The sequence below is a fragment of the Cucurbita pepo genome, chromosome 4 (genome assembly GCF_057944985.1).
Source record: "Cucurbita pepo subsp. pepo isolate OVF chromosome 4, ASM5794498v1, whole genome shotgun sequence".
NCBI classification, from domain to species: domain Eukaryota; kingdom Viridiplantae; phylum Streptophyta; class Magnoliopsida; order Cucurbitales; family Cucurbitaceae; genus Cucurbita; species Cucurbita pepo.
The window spans coordinates 9,569,797-9,581,434 of record NC_141801.1 but is presented as its reverse complement, the minus strand read 5'-3'; the positions used below and the strand labels follow the sequence as shown (position 1 = coordinate 9,581,434).

Here is an 11,638-nt window from a genome sequence, read left to right as displayed (position 1 = left end):
TGACCTAGGTTGGAACATTTTCAGAAGACCAAGTACCCTAGGATCGTGAGTGGTAATCAGAGGTCTAGACCTAAGTGCATCCTGGGGAGCTAGCCCCAAAAGACTTGGAAACGCGAGACGAGATTTAAACTGCCTAGACGCTCTAAGAACCTAGTAAACCTTTATGATGACACCCAAGGAACCTCAAGAGAACTTACATGACCTTTAGCAACATGAATAGTATCAATTTAAGGAATTGCCTTTGTGTGTAGAAATGGGTCAAAGCCCGTAAACCCACCTTAAGAGGGTATAAGAGACTACATTAGTTAGGCAACAGACGGAATTGTTACTGTGTATAGACATAGGTGAAGACTCACAAACCCGCATTGAGAGAGGATGAGGGACTACATGAGTAGAACAACATGAGGAGACACTACTGTGCGTAAGACAAACTTGCCTTGATAGTGGACGAGGGACTACATAAATAGATGATATTAGGGAAGAACTTCTAAGCTATGAGAAAAGCTGGCGGTAACTTACTAGGTTAAGGACGCGATAGTAGTCTACAAGTAGGTTGACCGGGTATTTTTATAGTCACTTCTTTCTCCTTTTCATTTTCAGGTACCAATCGAGGTGGGGAGGTGCTCGGGAGCTGCACTGCACTGTCACAAAGGAGTATCGACTCAGGGCATTAGTGCAAATTGCATTTTAGTGTGTCGTTGATTGTATTCATTTTGTCTCCAATTCTCGTCTTCCATTTTGGCATTCGACTATTATATTGTATTCTTTGTTTGCTTTCATCTTTTCTTTAAGACATGGTCTAAATTTGAAAATCGTTGACATGCTAAACTTGATAGACAACCACAGAGAAAGCTGAAAGTTTAAGCCATGACTTCCCCATGATAACAAGGCCTGTAGCTCACTTCTGTAACATTCATGTCTACCATTCTTACATCACAGCATTCAACTCCTCCTGCCTGTAAACAAACCAACAAACACATTTTTAAGGACTAAATGAGTACTCCAAAGTCAACCAAAAACAAGAGAGAAAGTGAACACACCTCCAAAGGGACCTTTGCAGATGAAAAGACCCTAATCTTGGAGACTGATTCAGCTGAATGGTTCCCATAAACAGCACAAGGAGGAAGATTACGAGCCCACTTCCTCAAATAAGTGGTCACGATCCTATCCTCTCGATCGCTCTCAATCGACTCGAAGTACAGCACATGGGGAGCTTCACAAGGGTTATCAAGCACACCCCACCTTGTGTTGAACATGAAAACCGGAGCATTAGCTCTTTCAAATGGTGCAAATGTCTCCAACGGCCTCTTCAAATAGTTTCTAGCCATTATGGCCTCATAGATGTGAGCTGAGTACCCCCATGACATTGAGAAGCTCCAGTTTAAGGGGCGGTGGTAGCAGATGGTTTGTTGTAGGAGGCGGGACTGGTCGACCGCCCCCGCCTTCATTAGGTGGTTGATGGCGGCGGGGCGGTCCATGTTCGGGAAGATGGGATTGATGAGGTCTATGTGGTGGAGGGAGAGGAGAGGGGTTTGTGGATGGTACGAGAGAAAGCCTGATGCGTCGCCTCGGAGATCGACCTTCCAAACATGCCATAAAAATAATGATTATATCATCTTTCATGCTCAAATTGGAAATTCATGGTACGAGAGAAAACTTCTTTGTTCGACATTTGAGGATTCTATATGAATAAGTTAAGGGCATGATAGACATGACTCTGATACCATGTTAGTAATCATGGACCTCTACAATGGAATAATATTGTCCATTTTGAGCATAAGCTCTCATGACTTTGCTTTGGGCTTCTCCAAAAGATTTCATACCAATGGAGATGTATTCCTTACTTATAAACCCATGATCATTCCCTAAATTAGTCAATGTGGGACTCCCTCTCAACAATCCTCAACATGATCATGAGTTTATAAGTAAGGAATACATCTTGATTGGTATGAGGCCTTCTGGGGAAGCCAAAAACAAAACCACGAGAGCTTCTGCTAGAAGTGGACAATATTATACCATTGTGAAGAGTTGTGGTTCCTAACATGGTATCAAAGCCATACCCTTAACTTAGTCATGTCAATAGAATCTTCAAATGTGAAGAAAGAAGTTGTGAGTCTTATAGGTATAATTAAAAGTGATTCAAGTGTCGAACAAATGGAGTATTTTATTCGAGGGCTCCAGAGAAAAGAGTCGAGCCTCAATTAAGGGGAGGTTGTTTGAGGGTTCTATATGCCTCTGAAAAGGCTCTATGGTGTACTTTTTCGAGGGGAGGATTGCTCGGAAGGAGTCCTGCATTGGCTAATTAAGGGAATAATCATAGGTTTATAAGTAAGGAATACATCTCCATCGGTATGATGCATTTTGGGGAAACCAAAAGCAAAGCCATCAGAGCTTATACTCAAAGTGGACAATATCATACTATTGTGGAGAATTGTGGTTCCTAACAACGCTGAGAAATAATAATATATTTACCTGATGAAATCCCTTTTCGTGAGTAATTGAGAATCCCAAATCCGACAAACATTGGAACAACATTTGATCACTAACCCTCAAGTAAGGGTATCTCTCAATGCAACCATCCAATCTTTTTGCTACCAAAGCAGCAAGTGGGTAACTCAAAGCATAGCCAGCTCCTCCAAAAGCCATATCATAGGAGAAATCAAAGTTAGATTTCACACACTCTGAGTTCATCCCAATGTACCAATGCTTGTTGTGATCATACTTTGCCAAAGTCTTCACCAAATTATCCACAAATATTATCGTATCGTCGTCGGTCATTACGTACCACCTGACATTAGGGCCACCTTCTCTAAACGACTCCATCACAGTTCGAAAGATCCTCACCTGTATATAGAATACGAAGAACAGATCAAATAAACCTATATAAATCAGGAATTATCAACCCGAGGTCAATTGAAAGGTTGTAATTCTCGTCCTCATCAATACCATAATAACCATTAACTAATTGTAACTTAAAATTGAAAAATACAATAAAACCTCCCTAAAATGGAAATATGTATGTTACAATCATGTCATCTACCATGATATTTTTGTAGCAAGATTAAAACACCTTATTTCGAACCTATTACAATTTATAAGTCTATGTTTATGAGTTAATAACAATAGTTCAACTACCTGGTCCGGCCATTTGATTTTGGGGTACACTGCAAAGCCCGTGATATCTTCATTCACCCGAAATGGAGCAGACGAGTATGACCACGGTAGGAACTCACTAGAAGGTGGCCGTTCAAAGAAGACATGTCCACGAGTTAGATTGGGTCGCCACCATGATTCGCTATAATATCTCTTGAACTTCCATGTATTCATGGACCCGACAATACTAAACATGATGTGAGAGATATCTGTTCGAGACGGATTTTTCATCGAAAATTTTTGTTTGAAGCTAGAAAGAAAATCAGAGAGTTGGTAATTTGGAGGTGAAAACACGAAAACATAGAGAGTGAACAAGGCAAGCCCTGAAAATGCCAAAACTTTGCAGACATTTCCAAGAGATATGGAAGAAAGCTTGGCTTGAAAATTGGCAATGGTGGAGCTGATAGGTAATGGAGAAGACATGATGAAGAACAACAAAGAGTTTGAAGAAAAGGGTATGAATTTACATAGCAACATAGGCCATTATCGAAAATTTGTTCTTAAATTAAAGGTTTTTGTTAAGAAATTATCTTAAATTCGTCGAAAACAACCAATCTTTTGTCCAATCATATGAAATATAATGAAATTTTGTTGTTTATAGCCGACTTATATGTTTATTTTATTCGATTATGATATAAAATATTTTGAATTCATTAACAAATTGTATTTTGACTTTAAAATCATCGTTATGTTCATCTTGTTCTTGGGTGCTCTTCCTTTTGTCTTAAATGGTTGTAATTTATTTTGTTGTGACAAAGTTGTAGTGATTGTTTTTTTTCTACATTCCCTACTTCCACTCTAGAGATTTCTAATTTGACTACAAATGTGTTCTTCGTATAATTTTAAAAATGTCTTGTAATGTGTTGTGGTACATGGCTTGATAGCTTAGGAAGGTCTTTTTCGACCATCACCTATTAGCCGAAGAATGTGATACTTGAGTAAAGAAGGGTACATGAATGAATAAAACCCACATTTGAATGAGCACGATTCTAACGATAGAATGACGAGGAAAGTGTAATAACGAACATGAAAATTGTCTCACATTTGTTAGGTTGAGAGAGTGGGGTTGTTTTTTTCGAAGTTACATCAATTGCTTCCTCTCATTTGGGTTTTACGGAGGTCGTTAGAGAATACATTTTCTGACAGCTCTAAGTGTTTTTATGCTGATCTAGCTTGGGTTTGATAGGCTCGAACATATTTCTATTAGTTTCAATTCTTTGAAAACGTTTTAAGATTAGTATGACTATTTTTTTTTAGCTAATTTAAATTATTTGGAGTCAACTATTTTATACAACATAAAGAAATTTTATTAGTTCGGCCAAGCCAACCAAATAAGCTAGCATTTGGGGATTGTAGTATTATGTATGATGATGCATGCCCTATGGCCCCTGCACGTGTCATGTGTATGATTGATATGTTATGCTAAACTAAGATATGCTATGTCATGTTATTCTAGGTCGTCATGTTATGCTATGATAAGCTATATCATGTAATAAAATTATGTTATTTTGTGATCATGTTATGTTGTATATGAAATTGTTAATCTATGGTGCATCAATCTCCCTAGACCATGCGATGTATTACATAGAGGGAAATTATGTAAAAATAATTCACAGACTTAATATGTTATAGATAAATGAAGGCTTATCTCGCATCATACATTATGCCATGATTATAAGCTATGAGATCTTATGCATATTTGTGTGTTACATGCATCATATTCTTTTCCACTATGACGCGTACACCATAACTTATGATTTAGGACATTATGTTCACCATGAGGTTATGCGGGCCCTTTCCCTCCATGATATTCATCGTAGAACTTGTTAAGCAAATGTTAGCCCAACGAGTCAGGCCCAGGGAGTGTGCGAGGCCCCCTAGTGAGCCCATGTTCGCACGCGTGGGTCATGTGTAGAAAAGTACTACACATCCTATCTTGCCCGAGTTGGAAAGTTGCCTATGGTCATGCTATGCTAAGAATGATAGGTCCCACCATGTTGCATGTGTTTGCATTTTTCGATACCAATAGTTGGGTTACTTCCCGAGTAATTCTTAAAATACTCAAATCATGTGCTACTCTTACATTTTAGGCAAAGATAAAGCACTCATGTACGAATCACACCCGCTTTCAAATCCTTCACAAAATTAGGATACACAAACAAGTTGGAAAAAAATATGTGAATGCCTTTTGTTTGATTTCCTTTGTATATCATAAACTTATTACATCTCAAAACAGATATATAAATTTTAACTCAATTTCTGCCATCTAATTAGAAGCATATTAAACGCACTAAACTTGATACCCAATCAAGAAGAAAGCTTAAGGTTTAAGCCATGACTTCCCCATGATAACAAGGCCTATAACTCACTTCAGTAACATTCATGTCTACCATTCTTACATCACAGCACTCTACTCCTCCTGCCTGTAAACAAACCAACAAACACATTTTTAAGCACTAAATGATTACTCCAAAATCAACCATAAACAAGAGAGAAAGTGAACACACCTCCAAAGGGACCTTTGCAGATGAAAAAACCCTAATCTTTGAGACTGATTCAGCTGAATGGTTCCCATAAACAGCACAAGGAGGAAGATTACGAGCCCACTTCCTTATATAAGTGGTCACGATTCTATCCTCTCGATCTCTCTCAATCGACTCGAAGTACAGCACATGGGGAGCTTCACAAGGGTTATCAAGGACACCCCACCTTGTGTTGAACATGAAAACCGGAGCCTTAGTTCGTTCAAATGGTGCAAATGTCTCCAATGGTCTCTTCAAATAGTTTCTAGCCATTATGGCTTCATAGATGTGAGCTGAGTACCCCCATGACATTGAGAAGCTCCAGTTTAAGGGGCGGTGGTAGCAGATGGTTTGTTGTAGTAGGCGGGACTGGTCGACCGCCCCCGCCTTCATTAGGTGGTTGATGGCGGCGGGGCGGTCCATGTTTGGGAAGATGGGATTGATGAGGTCTATGTGGTGGAGGGAGAGGAGAGGGGTTTGTGGATGGTACGAGAGAAAGCCTGATGCGTCGCCTCGGAGATCGACCTTTCAAACATGCCATAAAAATAATGATTATATCATCTTTCATGCTCAAATTGGAAATTCACACAAATATAGTAATCGTTAAGGATTGTTGGGAGGGAGTCCCAAGTTGGTTAATTAAGGGAATGATCATGGGTTATAAGTAAGGAATACATCTCGACTGGTATGATGCCTTTTTGGGGAAACCAAAACCAAAATCATGAGAGCTTATGCGACAATATCATACCACTGTGGAGAGTTGTGGTTCCTAACATAGTGTCAAAGTCATGCCCTTAACTTAGTCATGTCAATAGAATCTTCAAATGTGAACAAAGAAGTTGTGAGCCTCGAAGGTATAGTCAAAAGTGACTTAAGTGTCGAACAAATTGTGTACTTTGTTCGAGAGCTCCAGAGAAAGGAGTCAAGCCTCAATTAAGAGGAGGTTGTTTGAGGGCTCTGTAGGCCTCAGGGAAAGCTCTAAGGTGTACCTTGTTCGAGGAGAGGATTGTTGGGACGAAATCCCACATTGGAGAAAGGAGTCAAGCTTCAATTAATGGGAGGCTATTCGAGAGCTCTATAGACCTCTGGTGAGGCTCTATGGCGTACCTTATTCGAGAGGAGGATTGTTGAGGATTATTATGACGAAGTCCCACATGATCATGAATTTATACGTAAGGAATACATCTCTATTGGTATGAAGCCTTTCGGGAGAAACAAAAAGCAAATCCACGAGAGTTATGGTATATATTTACCTGATGAAACCCCTTTTCGTGAGTAATCGAGAATCCCAAATCCGACAAACATTGGAACAACATTTGATCACTAACCCTCAAGTAAGGGTATCTCTCAATGCAACCATCCAATCTTTTTGCTACCAAAGCAGCAAGTGGGTAACTCAAAGCATAGCCAGCTCCTCCAAAAGCCATATCATAGGAGAAATCAAAGTTAGATTTCACACACTCTGAGTTCATCCCAATGTACCAAGGCTTCTTGTCATCATACTTTCCCAAAGTCTTCACCAAATTATCCACAAATATTATCGTATCGTCGTCAGTCATCACGTACCACCTCGCATTCGGGCCACCTTCTCTAAACGACTCCATCACAGTTCGAAAGATCCTCACCTACGTGAAGAATACGAATAAATGATTACATAATCCGTAAAAAATAATTTGTAACCCTATTCTTTTGAGTTAATAACGATAATTTAACAACCTGGTCTCGCCATCTAATTTTAGGGTACACAGCAAAGCGTGAGATATCTTCATTGACCCGAAATGGAGCAGACGAGTTCGACCACGGTAGGAACTCACCAGAAGGTGGCCGTTCAAAGAAGACATGACCACGAGTTACATTGGGTCGCCACCACGACTCACTATAATGTCTCTTGTACTTCCATGTGTTCATTGAGCCAACGATACTAAACACGATATGGGAAATGTTGGTCGGAGGATCAGCGGGTGGGAGCGACGACGATGACGATGACGACGGATTGTTAATCGGAAATTTTTGTTTGAGGGTAGTAAGGAAATCAGAAAGTTGGTAATTTGGAGGTGAAAACACAAAAACATAGAGAGTGAACAAGGCAAGCCCTGAAACTGCCACAACTTTGCAGACATTTCCAAGAGTTTTGGAAATAAGCTTGGGTTGAAAATTGGCAATGGTGGAGGTGATAGGTGGTGGAGAAGACATGGTGAAGAACAACAAAGGGTTTGAAGAAAAGGGTATGAATTTACATAGCAATTAAAGGGTTTGCAAATAAATGTGAAGCCATATGGCTATAAACTATGAAGAAGAGAAAGAGTTATGTGTAATTGATTGCCATTTACGCATTCTAAAGTCAATTATATGGGTAAAGAATGGAGTTCTTGGCAATTCCCATGCTTCATGTTGCAATAGTTTAGTTCGTTCTTTTAACGGCTAAATTAGTCTACTTCGTACTTTTTACCTTCTCTCGGGTTGAATAATTACGTGGTAATTACGAGCTAGAAATTTGAACTCTCGACATAGAGTGAAAGTACTTGTAAACACGTCGTATCGTACTAAATACTTTGTGTTTTAGTGATATCCTTTGTTCTTCTATGAACGGTGTGAGATAAGAAGAATTAATGATGGTATTTGAATTGCATCTGAGAGATCCCACATCAGTTGGAGATGGGAACGAAGCATTTTTTATAAGGTGTGGAAACCTATTCTTAACAGATGCATTCTAAAACTATGAGATTGACGACGATACGTAATGAGTCAAAGTGGACAATATCCACTAATGGTGGGTTTGGATTGTTATAAACGTTATCGGAGCTAGGAACCGAGCTGTGTGTTAACGAGGACGCTGGGCCACAAAGGGAGGTGGATTGTGTCTTATAAACGTTATCACAGATAGGAACCAAGCGGTGTGTCAACGAGGACACTGGGCGACAAAGTGAGGTGGATTGTGTCGGAGCGAATTGTGAGATTCCACATCGGTTAGAGAGGGGAACGAAACAATTTTTTATAAGGGTGTGGAAAGTGAGTTTAGGATGTTATAAATGGTATCAGAGCTAGGCATTGAGCAGTGTGCCAGTGAGGACGCTGGGCCCGAGTGTATTGTAGGATCTCACATCGGTTAGAGAGGGGAACGAAACATTTTTTTTATAAGGGTGTGGAAACCTCTCTTCCTAGAACATGAAAATTGTGAAGCTGACGGCGATACATAACATGATGAGTTTGGACGGTTAAAACATCTAAAAGATTTACTAGTCCTAGAACCTCTGACAACTTAAGCAGAACGATCAAGTGTCTTAACCGATGATCTATGTTCATATTAACCTTAAACGAGCTTTATTATTGTTCATAAACTTTGTACATTTCTTAAATAATAGGGTTTCTTAGAAGAATTAAATACTTTGGTTGATTTTGTTTACATTTATGAAGATAAATATAAATGTGTGACAAATGAAGTCTATTTAATAGATGGTTTGAATCTTGGAATCCAAAATCAATGCATAAACTTAATGGGAAGACAAAGAAAGAAGCAAGGCATTAACCTTAAAAGGAGACCAAAGACCAAACAAAAACACTTAAAAAAACATATCTTACGTGAAAAATAAGGTTTGTTCACGTTTTTTAAGAATATTTTAGTGTTACAATTTTGATTTAAATCTTTCTATTAGGAACTCCAAACACATCTTCCAATAAACCAAATTGTTACAATTAATTTGATTGATTATCCCTTTAAGTTAAAGTTAAATACTTACTAATATATGATTTTTAGTCTCTAATCTCATGAATAATACGATTTCGATCACTAACTTTTTGTAATTTAATTAAATATTCATGCATACGAACCGTTGTTTCAGTTATAAGTCATCAACCCGTCAATTTTGGATCCAATTCGGAATTTTCCTTGGGAGGTATCGAGAATGAATTGGAATGTAATAATATCGATTCATACAGATACAGAAGAAACTGATTCTTTATTGATTCAAACACTGTACCCGGATAGGGATAGAGAAAGAGGAAAAAAAAAACGAAGATTTCACATAATACTTTTGATCGAAAAATCAATTTGATTTATTTCGTACCTTTCGCTCAATAAAAAAAATGAGTTAGATCCTACCGAATCAAACTTATGGGACTTAAGAAATGATCGAAGGGAATAAAAAAATAAAAATGACGTAGTAGAGCCTAGATTCCAAATGAATGAAAACGTGACTGGATTGGTCCCGGTCACTCTTCGAGACGGAATGAAAATTTTAAACTTTTAAATTTATGTCTAATAGATTCCTAACTTTAAAACGTGTAACCCCTCAATGGACACAGTACCGAACCAAAGTGATCTAACAAGGGAGATCTTTGTTTATAGTTTCACATCCTATTGCCCAGCCGGATGATGAAGATATGCCGACATTTGCTTTTTGCTAACCCATTTCGAATCAGTGATTGTGATAATACATACTCGAATCTTTCGGTCGATTTTTTCCTTCACCTTCTTAAACTGTAAAGTAGATCTCATGACCTCGAGACAGCTTCGTATCCTAAATGCAGCTTGCCTTAAAGATGACATTCCGTTAATTAATGGCAACAATGACTTTTTTGAATTATATTAAATATATATGTCAAGAACATATTAGAAACAAAATAAAAAAAACCGACTTATAACTTAACGTATAATTTATTTCACTAAGTCAAACGTACCCCTTCATTCAACTTAATGAGTTGGGCATGCCCACCCCGTATAATAAAAAAAACCGACCCCTACATTAGCTTCTACTCAATGTTGCAATGTGGATTCAGATTAACAATTAAAATAAACAAAATTCAACGGTGTTGATCTGTATCTTCGACGAAAAGGTTAAACGTTCTAATCTCCCACTTCAAATACTGTTGAACTCTCTCTATATATCATCTTTAAATTTTTCGTCCAATCGATCTCATAATATCTAAGATCAGATTTTATGATAGAAACTCGAGAACTTATACCATTATGAACTAAATTCTATATTTTTTATACCCAAAATCAAGACAAGATAACATAAGAAATGGTGGGTGGCTTGCATAATATATAAAACATATATGCATGTGTGTAAGGTATTTGACCCTTTCATGTTACGTTATCAAATTTTTTTATATAGAAAATGGAAATTTAGATCTCAAGAAATGGGCTATGTGCATGAAAATATGTGTTTTTTTTTGTCATCTCTTGGTTGACATGGAGAATTTATTTTAAAATTAAAGTTGGAGTTCGTTTACCAGCTACGTTACGACATGACTTTGTCAATTAAATGTTTGCATGGTATTCATTTCAAATAATGAGTAGCCCATTATGTATCGTCGTTAGCTTCATGATTTTTAAAACGCGTTTGTTAGGGAGAGGTTTTCATACCCTTATGGGAATGCTTCTTTTCGCTCTCCAATCGATGTGGGATCTCACAATCCATCCACTTGGAGTCCCAACGTACTTGTTGGTACATCGTCCGGTGTCTACCTCTTATACCATTTGTAATAGTCCAAGCCCACCGTTAATAGATATTGTCTGCTTTGGCCCATTACGTATTGTCATCAGTCTCACGGTTCTTAAAACACGTATGTTAGAGAGAGGTTTCCACACTCTTGTAAGGAGTGTTTTGTTCCTCTCTTCAACTCATGTGAGATCTCACAATCCACCCCCTTGGGGTCTCAACGTCTTCGTTGACACACCGCCTAGTGTCTACCTCTAATACCATTTGTAATAGCTCAAACCCACCGTTAATAGATATTGTCAGCTTTGACCCGTTACGTATTGCCATCAACCTCACGGTTTTTATAATACTTATGTTAGGGAGAGATTTTCACACCTTTGAAAAGAGTGTCGATGTAAGTTCTCAAACGTGTAATATTACTACTTTGTTTCCCTTTGAAGTTCATTAAGACGGAGGAAATTCGAACATTCAACCTCTTGGACAAATGTGTAATATATCAAATGTAAATTGCTCCTATTCGAA

At 38.2% G+C, this 11,638-nt stretch overlaps 2 protein-coding genes across 2 annotated transcripts; both read right to left on the bottom strand.

The window, feature by feature from the left end:
- Nucleotides 1–860: 860 nt before the first annotated feature.
- LOC111792956 (uncharacterized) lies at nt 861–3,576 on the bottom strand. The gene is made up of 4 exons (XM_023674589.2): nt 3,136–3,576; nt 2,473–2,844; nt 1,041–1,580; nt 861–956 (listed from the first exon to the last, which is right to left on the bottom strand). Exons 1-4 carry the CDS (start codon nt 3,574–3,576, stop codon nt 861–863), a joined length of 1,449 nt encoding a protein of 482 aa, XP_023530357.2.
- A 1,765-nt stretch (nt 3,577–5,341) lies between these two features.
- Nucleotides 5,342–7,915, bottom strand: LOC111792955 (uncharacterized). Its single transcript, XM_023674588.2, has 4 exons — nt 7,392–7,915; nt 6,929–7,300; nt 5,661–6,200; nt 5,342–5,576 (listed from the first exon to the last, which is right to left on the bottom strand). The coding sequence occupies exons 1-4, from the start codon at nt 7,866–7,868 to the stop codon at nt 5,481–5,483; spliced, it is 1,485 nt and encodes a 494-aa protein (XP_023530356.2). The 5' UTR covers nt 7,869–7,915; the 3' UTR covers nt 5,342–5,480.
- Nucleotides 7,916–11,638: the final 3,723 nt, after the last annotated feature.